At 63.1% G+C, this 13,959-nt stretch overlaps 1 protein-coding gene across 1 annotated transcript; it reads left to right on the forward strand.

Moving 5' to 3' along the window:
- Positions 1-11,996: 11,996 nt before the first annotated feature.
- On the forward strand, positions 11,997-13,496 carry ID3 (inhibitor of DNA binding 3). Its single transcript, XM_055706163.1, has 3 exons — positions 11,997-12,519; positions 12,682-12,753; positions 12,944-13,496. The coding sequence occupies exons 1-2, from the start codon at positions 12,199-12,201 to the stop codon at positions 12,736-12,738; spliced, it is 378 nt and encodes a 125-aa protein (XP_055562138.1). The 5' UTR covers positions 11,997-12,198; the 3' UTR covers positions 12,739-12,753; positions 12,944-13,496.
- Positions 13,497-13,959: the final 463 nt, after the last annotated feature.

Raw genomic sequence — 13,959 nt, forward strand, 5'->3', positions numbered from 1 at the left:
TATTTTCCCCTCTGCTTTTAAGGCAAAGCGGGTGAATCGCTGGGACGTGCTCCTGATACCTGTCTTCCCTGCAGGATTTATTCCGCAGTGCCTTCAACCTTGCCATCACTTCCATGGAAACCAGCCCCCTCTGGGGCTGTGCTGTGGGGGCAGGAGTCTGGTGTGCTCAGGGACCTGAAATGGCCCCGTTTCACCCCAAACTAGAGAGGGGAGAGAAAAACAGGTAGTTTTTACATCACTGGCTGGCTGCGCTCGTCCTTGGCTGTTTAGGAGACATGCGGAGCTTCTGGAGGGGAACAGAAGGGATAATGCCGAAACTGGGCCTGATGTTAAGTATTAGGAGGGATTTTTTTAAAAAAGGAAGAGGCTAAGTGAATGTTTTGTTTTGGAGGGTTGAAATGCTCCTGGGGAAAAGGGGTGGCTTGGATGTGGGGGAAAAAAGCAGGGATTTGGTACGTGACTTTGAGGGTGCTTGGAGGGCAGGACTCATGGGCAGCCAGTTCAGCCTGGACCTGGTCTTGGTCTAGTCTAAACTGGGATGAAAATGGGGCTTTTCTAGTACCACTGAGGAGGCTTTGCTTCCAGCCAGCCGCAGCTTGTCTGTGCGTGGCGGATTTAAGGATATGGGCAAAAAAATCCACCCCTGATGGTAACCGAAGACCCCAAGAGTGTGCAACGCCGTCTCTTGCGAGCGTGGCACAGGTAAGAGCATGAAGGTATTTATTATTGCTATTTCCTGGGGGGGGGGGGGGGGGGGGAAGGCAAAATATTTGCATGTTCCCTAGGTGGGGAAGGGGATTCCTGCAGGTTTTTTTCCTGCTGATCCTCTCCCCTGCTTAGGGGGAGGCGGCTCCCCCTGCCCCAGGGGCCAGGGGCACAGAAGCCCCTGTGCTGGCTGTTGTGGAGCGAATGAACCGGGCTGGGCGCTGGCACCGCGGGGTCCTGCAGGGGCTGAGTGGGGGGCTCCAGCACCCCGACCACTGGAAGGAAACAGCTCGGCAGGGTGCTGGGGGGGGCGGAACCTGGGTGGGGGGTGAGGGCCCACTGCCCCCTGCCTGCTCCCGTGCACTGCTGCCCCCTGCCCTGCCTGCTCATGCGCCTCGCTGCCCGCTGCCCTGCCTGCCCACTGGCCTGCCCGCTGCCCTGCCCGCTGCCCTGCCTGCCCCTGCCTGCTGCCCTGCCTGCCCACTGCCCTGCCCGCTGCCCTGCCCGCTGCCCTGCCTGTCCCTGCCTGCTGCCCTGCCTGCCCACTGCCCTGCCCGCTGCCCTGCATGCCCCTGCATGCCCCTGCCCACTCCCCTGCCCGCCCCCTGCCCTGCCTGCCCACTGCCCTGCCTGCTCGCACACCTCGCTGCCCACTGCCCTGCCTGCCCTTGCCCGCTCCCCTGCCTGCCCGCTGCCCTGCCTGCCCGCTGCCCTGCCCGCCCCTGCCCGCTGCCCTGCCCACCCCCTGCCCGCTGCCCTGCCCGCCCCTGCCCGCTGCCCTGCCCGCCCCTGCCCACCCCCTGCCCACCCCCTGCCCGCTGCCCTGCCCGCCCCTGCCCGCTGCCCTGCCCACCCCCTGCCCACCCCCTGCCCGCTGCCCTGCCCGCCCCTGCCCGCTGCGCAGGGCTCAGCGCCGTTGCCCCCCGCCGGGCAATGGTTGTGCCCCGCTCCCCCGCCCCCGTGCGCTGCCCCGCGCCCCCGGCTGCGCCCCCCCGGCCTCCCCGAGCCGTCTGGGGCTGCGGAGCATCGCAAGGCCGGGGGGGGGGGGGGAGGAGCGGTGCTTGCGGGGGGCGAGCGGCTGTTAAATGAGCATCTGTGCCGGCTCCGGGCTGGAGCCACATGGAGCAGCCCGGTGCCACCGCTGCAGCCCTCCCCCCCCCGTGGCCTGGAGTCACTGAACCCCCGTAGGGACCCCGGACCCCCTGCCCTGCCCCGCGCCTCGGAGGGACGGGGACAGGTAGGGGTCTGAGCGCCCCACTCCCGCTCGGGCGATGCCGAACGCGGGGCTGCAGCCCGGTGCCTTTCCCGGGGGGAGGGTGGGTGCTGACCCCCTGCCAGAGCAGGGCCCTGCTGCGGGGGGCTGTGCCCCTGCCTCTGCCCCAGGGCGAGGGCTGAAGGAGTTGGGGGGGGGGGGGGGCAATGAGGGGGCTGGTCTGAGAGGGGCTGGGGGGGCCGTGGGGTTGCTGGAGCAAGAGGAGCTGACGGTCGCATGGGGGGCCGTGTCCTGGGGCTGTGCGGGGCGGGGGATGCCGGGTCGGTGGGCCCCGCTCTCCCGCCAGGGGGCAGTGTTAGCCCGCGCGCGCTCCCGTCCGCCAGGGGGCAGCAGCGGCGCAGGCGGCTGCGCGCCTATTCGGTACATACGGTATGTGCAGTACATACGGTACATGCGTACGCACCGGGAAACACGGCACATGCGGCCTGCGCAGGTATGGGGGGCACATGCATGAGCATGTACAGAGGTGTGCAGCACACACATACATACACCTACACGCGTGCACAGCCATACAGTTCACATACATACACATACATGCATGCATAAGGACGTGCAGCTCACATGCAGACACATCCATACAGTTCACCTACATACGTATATATGCATGCACAGGGTCACACGGCACACACATACCTACACCTACATGCGTGCAGAGGGGTGTGCAGCACACACAGGTAATCATGGCACACGTAGGTACACACATCATGCAGCGGGGACACTCTATAGGGGTCCCTGCCTTTGGGGGTGTCCTGGACCCCCCCATACCACATTCCTCCTGCCCCCCAAGGCCCTGGACCTGTGCCCCAGGCCTGGGCAGAAGGGATTTGGGCACGTGTGCCCCCATGTCCCCCTGCCCTGGCGCTGCAGTGATGATAGGCAGCCCCCATGCTGGCACCCCAAGTGTTAGTGGCCCCCGGGAGCCCAGTCAGAGCTGAACTGGCCCTAGGCGTGTACTGGGGGGGGGGGGGGGGAGGGGTAAGAGGGGGAGCAGGTGGAGGGGGGCCACAGGTGGTAATGGAGGTAACTGCAGTGGGCAGGCTGAGTGAGCAGGTTGTGTCACCCCTGCAATGGATGCAAGGTCCTTATCCTTGGAGGGGGGGGCACCCGCCCCCCCAGCAGTGGTGCAGTCTCCATCCCCCCCAGTTCTCACGGGTGGGGGGGGGCCCGAGTGGGGGGGGCCCAGTGGCCATGTCCCACCCTGTCCTGGGCAGACTGGGTTTTGCAGGTCTAGAGGGACAGGGATGCGGGCTCCGGAAGCCCCACTCCGCCTCCCCCCATTTTTCCCAGCAAAAGCCCCCCCCCAGGCTCACACCAGCCCCTGCCCACTCCTAAACTCTCTGCACCACTTTGGGGGAGTGACCGCCTGCTCAGGCGCCCAGACTCCCCACGTGACGAGGACACCTGCGAGACTCATCTGTCCCCCCTCCTCCTCCCCTGCTTGCTAGGTGGGTCCCGGTCCCTTTGGCTCAGGGTGCCCCCCAGGTGGGTGGTCCCAAGGTCACTCCCACCCAGGACCCAGGCAGCCAGGGGGTCTCCTGCACCCACCCAGCACCCAGGACCCTGGGCTGGGTCCAGCTGGGGACACATCTGTGTCCCCTGGGCGAGGTCTGTGGCTGGAAACCATCCTGCAGGGGATGTTTTGGGGGTGTCCTGATGTGTGTCCCCGCCCATGGCAGGGGGGTCCCATCTCGGTGTCCCCAGCGCCTCTCTCACGCAGGCAGATCTGGGGGCTGGCTTTGGTGGGTTTACCATGAAAAGGTTGACAAAAAATGAAAATAAAGCTGACCCCCCCCCGAAAGGTTGTCAAGGGTGAGTGAATGCAGAGAAGCGAGATGCTGCTTTTGGGGGGGGGGAGGAGGGTGACAGGGCCCGGGGGAGCCCCTGGGTGCCACAGGTGCCACATGTCAGGGACCTCCTGACCCCCCCCTCGGCCAGCCCCCCCATGCTGGTGGGGTGTCCCCTCCAGCTCCAGGGATGGATGCGTGGCTGGGTACCATTGCATCCCCATGGCACCGGGCGTGGGGTGAGCCTGGTGTGGGGCATGTCCCCAACCCCGCAGCGGGGGGACACACACGCAGGGACAACTTTCTTTAGAAAGTGAAGTTCCCTGGGTCAATGGAGAGTGAAAAAAATAAATAAAAGCGGAGCGAAAGTGAGCGCAGGTCGGCTTCCGGCACCTGGCCCCGCAGCTGCCACCCCCGCCGGGCTGCGGAGAAGGAGTTTAAAGAACGAAGGATGGGGACAGGGGACCCCGGCCTTCAGCCTCACACCCCAGCATCCTCCTCATCCCGCGGGATGTTCCCGGAGAGGCTGGGCACCAGCGGTGGGGTTTCATGGGGGAAGATGGCTGGGATGGGGGGTGCCCAAATCTGAGGATTTGTGAGTTTTCTTTTTATTTTCTATAAATCCCCAGCTGCTGGAGGCAGAGGATGGGGAAACAGAGGGAGATGTCCCTTGGGGTAATGTGTCTCCCCCTCGCTGCCTGGGCACACTGCCCAGGGGGACAGGAGGTGACAGCCACATCTCCCCAGGGTTTATCACTGTGGCTGTGACGGGGTTGTGGTGTCACAGGGGACAGATCCTGGCCCTGTGTCCCATCCCTGCTCCACCGAGGATGCGTGTATAGCTGCTTCACCTCCCCTCCAACTCCACCATCACATCCCTCTCCATCACCCCCACGGTTTTATTCCCCCCCGCATCACCCCAGGCTGCCGGATGGAGCCGGGAGTGCTGGACCCCCCAGGAGGATGGGGTGATGTTGGATTCTCTGATGTCTATTGGGGTTAGGCCAGGTCAGAGCTGTATTTGTGTGTGCCCATGTGGAGAGGCAGCATCTGTCCCGGGGTGCTGGGGCAGGCGAGGGGAATAGGGTGAGCAGAGCTGGAGGGGGCACAGGGAGGCCCACCCCTGCAATCGGGACAGATGCTTCGTGTCAGGCTGGATTTTGGGAAGGGGGGTAGGTGGCGATGGGGGACTGGGGGGTGTCGGAGGGACCATGGTGGGTATGTGGGGGGGCAGGGTTGGGTTGTGCCCCCCAGAACTGAGGGGCAGCATGGCTGCATGGCTCCCACAGCTCCAGTGGGTTTGGAGGAGCGCTGGGGTGTACGGGGGGGGGGGGGGGGGGGGGGGGGCGGGGCTGCGGGGGGGAGCTGAGCCCTCTGTCCCCCCTTTCCTGCATGGGGCCCAGCAAGGATGCAGCTTGAGGAGAGAAGGAGGGCGCCCTTCTCGCCCCCCCCCCACTGCCCCTCACCTGGCACCTGCTCTGGGCGGATGGAAACTCTGTGTCAGAGGAAGCGGGGAGGGGGCCGTGCTCCCGGCCAGGGCTGGGGGGGGGCACACAGCTGTGTGTGTCCCCCGGCAGTGGCTGTGCTGAGGAGCTGAGCTGACCCCAGCACAGCTGGGCTGAGTTGGGCAGGTCTCAGCCCACCCCGGTGGGGATGGGTTGGCAGCAGGGGGAGGGTACAACCCTCGACCCCCCCTCTTTGTCCCCCAGCTTTGCTGCCTGACACATGTCACCTCCTGCTTAAACCCAGTGTGGCCGCGCAACCTGTGGGCCCCTGGGGGAGGCCCAAGCTGGGGTCCCCACCCCCACAGCCCAGCGCTGACCCCATCCCTGCCTCAGTTTCCCCCACTCAGGGTCTGCGAAGCGGCTGCTTCCCCTCACTGGGGCTGGAAAGCTGTGATGCAGGGCTGGGAGCACATGGTCCAGGGCTGGGAAGATGTGGTCCAGCACTGAACCTCCACCAGCATCCAAATCCCAGGGGGATGCTCGGATCCCATTCCAAGAAAGCAGGGTGGTGGGGCGTGGGGCCGGATGAGCAGGCGGTCGGGGAGGGGATGCTCACGCGTTATTTATACCGGGGGAGGTATCTGTAGGGCTCTTCGACGAGCGAACAAAATAACAATTCAGGCAGGTTTGAAAAGTGCCGAAACCACGACAGGAAACCCAAATTGTACAAATGCAGATGTGAGTGGAAAAAGCTCTTGAGCTGGTTGCTCTGGCTTTCACCTTCGCTAAAAATAAAGCTGCCTTATTAGGGGCTGATGGGGGCCAAGATAAAGCACCTTCCCCCCCCCGCCATGTTTTTTCCGTGGTAGGGGGGTTGTTCCACGGGACGTGGCTTTCCGGCCGTGCTGGGCGTAGTGGGATGGGTGACTGGAGCTGGGGGCTCCTGTCATTTTGGGAGGGGGATCTGGGGGTGTTTAGGGTGCTTGGGTGTGTGTGTCAAGTTTTCGGGGGGGGGGGGGTGCTGGGGGGTGGTGTGATTTGGGGCTGGGCAGCATGGGGTGGGGGGGTGTGATGAGTTGTAACAGTCTCTCTGGGTGTAGCGAGGCAGCCTGGCAAAGCCACATCCTGCAGCACGGCAGGACCTGGGGGGAGGAATGTGGGGGCCTGAGGAAGGCAGGGATTCAGGGGGAGCTGCGGGGAACAGCAAAACCCCTCCTGGGACCTGTGCACCTCCATGAAACCCAGGATGGGCTCCCCTTCCCCTTGCCTCAGTTTCCCCTCTCCACACCATTCCAGGGCTGGAGCACCCCACCTTGGGGAGGGGGGGGCTGCGGTGAAGGTGGTGCCGGCTGTGGGTGCCCGCTGCCCCCCCGCCACCACACCCCGGGCCCGGGAGGATATCGTGGGAGGCAGGAGGTGCTTTGCTTGCCACCGGGGGTGGTGGCAGCGGGGCCCAGGCTCCTCTGAGTCACCAGTGTCCCCACACCTGCAGCAGCCGGGGGCTGCAAGCAGGGATGCTCACACCTGCAGCCTTCACACACCCCCGCCCCATCCTCCTCCTCCTTTTGCAGAGGAAACGATGGATGCAGAGCAGAGGCAGGAGGACAGAGCAAGGGGGGGGGGTATGTGCCAAATTGTGGGTGCACCCGTAGTGGTGGCACAGCACCTCACCCTGCTGGGTGCACCCACATGTACCCCCCCGGCCTGTGTGGGTTGGGGGGTCACGTGGCACCAGCTGGCCTTACCCCATGGTCAGCCTTGGCCCCGTTGGGGTAATGAGGTATGATGCTCCAGCCCCCCCACAGCACTGCGGATGCTCCATAAGGGGTGGGGGGGGTGGGGGTGGGGCAGGAATATGAGATCCAGCCCAGGGGTGCAGATGGGACACAGGGTGCTGCTGTGGTGTCAGGCCTGGGGTGGGCATCGGGTTGGGGGGGGACATGGGGGTCTGGCTGGCCCTGGGGGTGGCCGTGAGAACGGCAGCCAGGGCCGGGGGGGTGGGGGGCAGCGCAGGAAGCGCCGGGGGGGGCAGCTGCTCCCAGCTCCCCCAGATGTGCCCGTGAGATAGGGCTGCAGGAAGCAGCTGCGGGGAATCCCGGCGCTGGGAACAGCGCTGCCGCCCGCCTGCCGCCCCCCAGGCCTGCGGGACCCCCGGCCTCGCTGCACGCCACCCCCCTGCGGCCGGGTACCACCCGGGGATACTCACAGTCTCCCGGCCTCTCCCCTCTGGGGGGCTGGGGGTGCCCAGGGATTGCCCTGGACAAGTGGCTCTGCTTCCCGGTGGGAAGCCACAGATCCCCCTGGCCCTGCCGGTGCTGCGGGTGACAGAGATGGAGCCACGGCCCTGCTCCTGGCTGGGCTTTGGCAGGGACGGAGTCTGGGGAAACTGAGGCACAGACGGTGGCTGGGCAGCTGGCCAAGGCTGGGGTCACGGGCCCCCTCCAGAGGGATGCGTGTGCTCCTCTCCCTCCCCTGGGTGCTCTGGAGCAAGGTAATGCCTCCCTGTGTTCACTCTGGCCCCTAATGACCACCAGCAGGCAGTGCTCTTCGGGTGCAGGCTCAGTTGGGCTGAGCTCCCCCTGCCTGGCTGCGGGGTGGGCTGCTCAGCCCCTGCCTCAGGCACAGGGGACGAGGGGGGTCCCTGGGGTTAATCCCCTGCACAAACAGCTGCGCATTCCCCAAGGCCAGATCCGGTCTCCTAGTTACCCAGCCCAGGGTGGGGGCTGGCTGCCCCTCCTTGGGTGCCCACTCCCAGCAGTGCCCCTCCTTGGTCCCCCCTCATCCCCCCCCATTTCCCTGCACATCCAGCACAGCGCAAGGCCTGGCCCGGAGCCTCTGGCACCATCTGGCTCTTGCGGCAGGTCCCTGCCGTGGGTGACAGGGTAAACTGAGGCACAGCAGGCGGCCGGGGCCGGGCTCTGTCCCATGCCGTCAGCCTCGTGTGGCAGGCGTGCATCCATCCAATCTGCCCATTCCCATTTATAATCCCCATTTATCCCCAAACACCCCCAAATCTGGGATGTGGTAGCCCAGGATGGGGCTGTCACCGCGGCCACAGGGACCCCAAGGGAGGCTGGGTTTGCCGAACCGCGCCAGGGCCTTTGGCATGTCCCTTGTGTCACCAACAGCCGGAGCCGGGCTGCCTGTCCCTGCCCATCCCAGCCCCGCTGCCCACCCGGGGCACCCGGCCCTGGCAGGGATTGGGGCGCAGGGACAGCCGGCACCCGGGAAGGAGTGCAGTGACCAAAGCTCACCGCGCGGCACAGCCTGGCACGGCACGGGGGTGGCAGCCCGGGTGTCCCGGGGGACGAGGTGGGAAGGAGATTTCAGAGCCAGTTTAAGAAGCCAGAAACCCTTTTTCCCCTTGAGCATCCATCCGGATTCCTTCTCCAGCACCAAAGCTCCCTTGGGTCAGTGCCGTGCCGTGCTGTGCCATGCGGGTGCCCGGGCTGGGCAGTTGGCTTGAGGGTCTCCAAAAATCGATGAATTAAAACGCTCGCTCTGAGCTCTCGCTCCCACGTTGTGCTGAGCTGAAGCGTGGCCTGCCGTGTCCCCCAGCTTCCCTCGCTCCCGAAGGATCCAGAGGGTCTCCGAAGATCCCAGGGAGATGGGATTTATACCCCAGCCCTATCCCAAAAGCAAATCCAGATGACCCCTGGGGAAGAGCCCTTCCTTTGTAGCTGCCTTGGGCGCTCTGCCACGTCTCCGTTCCTCCCGCTCCCTTCCCTGCAGCCAGTGCTCCCAGGCAGCCTCCTGCTTCCAAAACGCGAGAAATTCCCCAAAAAAACACTGGCGTGTCCCCCCTGGGAACACCGGGACCCCCACGCTCACCCTCCCTGCCCCGCGGCAGCCTGCTGAATCCGGCCCCTTCCACGCTGCTTTATGTCCTTCACATCCTGCCACCTGTACTGACTTATTTAAGGAAAAAAGAAATAAATATATCAACCCAAACCTAAGCCCGAGGGGTGGATTTGGGGGTGGGGGTGGGGGGCAGCTGCTTGTGGACCCCCCCGAGCTCGGGGACCCCCGCAGGTATTTGCAGTGCGGGAAAATCGCTTGGGATTAACCATCCATTCCCGGGAAAGGTTGTGGGAAGCGATGGCTGAGCTGGAAGTGGGGGGCACGGTCACAGCCCCCCCGCGGAGGCTTTGCATGGTTTGGGGGGGCTCGCCGAGCCGGGCAGCCCCCAGCTCCCGCTCCTCCTCTTTTCATTTTTTAATAGAACACCCAGTGTGGGCCCTTTTCACCATGAAATCATCTCGCTCGCTCCCCCACCCCCCCGCCCCCCCTCTTCCCTCCTCCGCGCCAACAAACCCGCACCCCCCCCAGCCGCAGCGTGGGGACCCCCCCAAACCCAGCGCTGGCACCCCAAAAGCATGGGGGCACCGGGGGCGGCCACCCAGCAGCGGGGGGGGGGGGGGGAGGGGGGGGGATGCCGGCGGGGCGGGGGGGCGCGCGGTGGGGGGGTGGGGGGGGTGGCATCTCGTGCTCCCACCTTGCCGGCACCCCCGGGGTCCCCCACATCAGCGCGGCCCCCCCGGAGGTGGGGGGGGGTTGCCTTGGCCACGCCGCGCCGTGCATGCATGACGCGCGCAGGGCTGGCGCCAGGCTGTCTGGGGCCGGGAGTTAGATCAACACAGCTGGAGGGCCCGCGCCACAGCTGGGCAAAGGCAGCGGGTCCCGCCGCCCAGGCAGCGCCTGTGGGAACCGCCGCCAACAAAACCCCCCTGCAAACAAAAGCTGCCCCCGGCGGCCCCCCCGCCCTGGGAAACGGGGGGGGGCGGCCATGGGAATTAGCGGGGTCGGGGCGGGCGGGGGGTCCCCGGGCCGGGGGGAGCGCTCGGGCCGGCTGCGCAGCTCGGAGCTGGGTTGTGTTTCTCGGGGCTTCTTCCCCCCCCCCCCCCTTTTTTCCTTTTTAGCTTTGCGTTTTTAATTTTTTTTGACTTGTCATTTTTTTGTATTTTTCACTTTTCATTTTTAACGTTTTTTAACTTTTTAATTCTTTTAACTGTTGACTTCCTATTTTCAGGTTTTTAACTTTTCATTTTTTACTTATTAATTTTTAACTTTAAGTTTTGAACGTATTAATATTTTAACCTTCACCTTTTATTTTTAGTTTTTAACTTTTTTTCATTTCTTAAGTTTTTAACTTTTGACTTATTAATTTTTTAGCTTTTCACCTTATTAATTTTCTAACTTTTCACGTTTGATTTTTAAAGTTTTTAACCTCTTATTTTCACGTTTTTAACTTGTGACTTTTGAATTTTTTCACTTTTCCTTTTTTACTTTTATTTTTTAACTTTCCATTCTTTAACTTTTCATTTTGTAGTTGTAACTTTTCACTTTTTAACGTTTAATTTTTTATTTTCAAACCTTATTTTTGTTTGTTAACTCTTCGGGTTTTAATTGTTAAATGTTTTATTTATGATTTCTAGACTTTCTAATTTTTACATACCACATTTTTATTTAATTTTTATTTAACTTGAAACTTTACATTTTTTAAATAGAAAGGAATATTACTCCCCCCCCCCCCCCCCCCCCCCCCCCCCCCCCGTTTTTTAGGGGGGTCGCGGTTGCTGCCGCTTGCCCCAGAGCAGGTTAATGAGGGTAATTACGGCTCCCCCCAAGCTGCCACCCTTCACACGGAGGCGATTTCCCAGGAAATTCGGGGCGGGTCACAAAAAATACCGCAGCCCCTCGGACAGCGCCATGCTGCCCGGGGGGGGGCTGGGGGCCACCGAGCGGCTCCCTGGCCGGGGGGGGGGGGTGGCGACTGTCCCGGCCTGCGGCCCCAGACCCGGTGAGCTGCGGGGGGTCGGACCCCAGCGGCACCGTCCGTGGTTGGTGGCTGTCGGGGGGGACGGCGGGACTCCGGCCAGTGCCCTGGCCCCCCCCGCACCCCCCTGCATCGGGACCCCCCGGGGCTGCCGCAGTGCCCCCCACCCTCTCGGCTGTGCCCCCCCCTCTCCTGCGCTCCCCCCCCCCCCCCCGACCAAAACCTGTGAAACCAATGGGGGTGGGGTGTGTGTGTCTCCCCTTGGCTTAACGATTCCCAACCTGGGCCCTGCGGCCCCCCCGCGCCCCTCCATGTGGCACCGCCACCCGCCGCGGCGACACGCGTGGGCACCGAGCGGCAGCGATGGGGGGGGGGGGCTGCCTTTCCCCCTCCTCATCACTCCGACTGAAACAAACCCCCTCGCCTATAAATCTCCCCCCCCCCCCCCGCCCCCCCAGCCTGCAGGCCGGCCCCTCGCAGGCGCTGACCTAAATCTGGTTTCTCCATCGTAACCTCAGTTTTACCGCAATTAATTTTTTTCTGCTGGTCACAAGATAATTCCTGACGCCAGAAAGTCTGGGGGTCAGATGAGAAGCGGATTGAGGAACAGGGCGGCACTAATTTCCTTAGGAGAGCGCCCGGTAAAAACACGGGGGGCCGGGGAAACCCCCCCCCCCCCGTGTCCTGCCTGAAAATAGGGGGGATTCAGTGCGGGGGCTGGGGGCAGTTTGGGGGGTTGGGGTGTCCAAGGGGTTTAGGGGGATCCCCCAAGGGGTGGGGGTGGGGGGCTGGCTGCGGGGGCGACCTGCGTGGCCGTGTCCCCCCCCCCCCCCCGCCGTGGGGCCACCGGGGGTCAATGGGGGGGGGGTAGGGGGGGGTGGTGAGGCTGGCCTCATTTAGATGCAAGGGTGGGGCTTAGCACTTCATTTACATAAAGAGGGCGGGATCCAAGGCTTATCTGCATGCATGGGGCGGGGCCCCGCCGGCTGCCTATATAAAAGGCGGCGCGGGGCTCCCGTTTTCCCAGTGTACCGGCGGAGCCCGAGGGTTTGTGAGTGCGGGGTTGCCGAGGTGGGGGTCGCTGGTCCAAGCTTTGGTGGTCGAGGTGCTCGGAGGTCCCAGCCGTCGCGACACGCACCGACGCGCCCAGGCATCCCCCCCTTTCCCCTCCCCTCCTGCATCCCCCAGCCGAGCTGTGACCCCCGGCCCCCCACCATGAAAGCCATCAGCCCGGTGCGGTCGGTGCGGAGCTGCTACGAGGCCGTGTGCTGCCTCTCGGAGCAGAGCCTGGCCATCGCCCGCGGCAGCAACAACAAGAGCCCGGCCTTGGAGGAGCCCATGAACTTGCTCTACGATATGAACGATTGTTACTCTAAATTGCGGGAGCTGGTGCCGGGCATCCCGCAAGGCACCAAGGTGAGCCAAGTGGAGATCCTGCAGCATGTTATCGATTACATCTTCGACCTCCAGATCGTGCTGGAGGAGGGGGCCAAGGGCCGCGACCCCTCCTCCGAGGCCACCCTGCTGTCCCTTAAGGTAAGAGTTGCGCTGCGTTGGAGGGGGGGGTGGTGGTGGTGTATGGTGGGGTGAGGAGGGTATGGTGGGCTGGGGGTGATGCGCGGCCCCGGATGCCGGGGGTGGTGGGGGTGGGTGTCGTGGCAAGGGGGTGGTCCTCAGCGCTGTCCCTGCTTTCCGCAGGCGGCCGAGCTGGCGTCTGAACTCTGCTCCAAAGACGAGAGAAGTTTGTGTCACTAACGGCTGCTCCATCAGGTGAGTGTGTGTCCCCCCCGATTCCCCCCCAGCATCATCCTCAGGGGACCGATACCCGCCCCGATGCATGGCGGTCCCCCGCCTCCCGACCACCAAACCCAGAGTTACCACAACACTTAATATTTATAACTTTTTTCTCCTTCCCCCCTTCTCCCCCGCCTTTCTTCTCTCTTCTCCCGGTGCCAATTAGCAAACAGGCAGCGAGTGTCGGTTCCTGGTTCGTTATCAGCCGGAGGTAAATAGCAGCTTCCTCCGTGGCGCCGGGCTGTCTGCGACCTACCGCCCCCGGCATCGCCTCCCCCGGGCCCGGGCCCCGCCGGCGGGGGGCGGCTGGTCCCGACCCCCACCATCCCTCCGCCGCCAGCAGCCCCCCGGAGCGCAGCATCCCGACTTGGCAAGACTTTGGACCCGAACCTCAACGAGATACTTTTAATGATAGACTGGTGAAGAGGCGGTTGTCTGTATATTTTTGGATTATAGCAGCGAGTCCTTTTTTTTTTTTTGAAGGTTTTGGGGGGGGTGGGGGTGGAATTCAGGGGGTTTTGGGGAGGGGGGGCACATCCTCGCGTATGAACCAAACTCTCTGGGGCTGCGGCCTCATGTATTGTGGAGCTCTATACTAGAGTATAACGTTTTGTACCTTTTGTGCAGGAAGGTGATTTTCTGCGAACATGCCTTGTACTTGCTTTATAAACTTTTTATAAAAGTTACATTTTTACGTAATAAAAACAGGTCGTTCAGAATGTTTTTCCCCATCTCTGGGGGCAGAGGTAACCAGGGTGCACCCCATGGGTGGGAGAGCAGCACCCTGGGGGTGGGAGCCCCCAAACCCCTTTCTCTTACTGTAACTTCTAGGGTTATGGTAGGAATCTCATTAGTTGTTTAATAGCTTTGAAATGTCAGCTCAGGTATGGGAGGAATTAACCCTAGGCTGCTGTCTCCCGGCCGAGGTGTCTGCCTGTTATTTTGGGTGCTGCCCCGCTTATCTGATATGGAAGGAGTGAAGACGCTGCTGAGCCCCGGGGACCATCTGGAGGTGTAGCTGGCACCTTGGGGAGGGGGGGAAAGGATGCTTTTTTTCCAAGGGTTTCCACTCTATGCCTTGCAAAAAGGGGCTGCCCAGTACCCTGAGGCTGGGTAAGAGCTGCTTTCGGGCTGGAAGGGGGGTGATGCTTTCCCCCCACACGGGAAGGGGGAGTTCTGGGC

Source organism: Falco cherrug, chromosome 3, assembly GCF_023634085.1.
Source record: "Falco cherrug isolate bFalChe1 chromosome 3, bFalChe1.pri, whole genome shotgun sequence".
NCBI classification, from domain to species: domain Eukaryota; kingdom Metazoa; phylum Chordata; class Aves; order Falconiformes; family Falconidae; genus Falco; species Falco cherrug.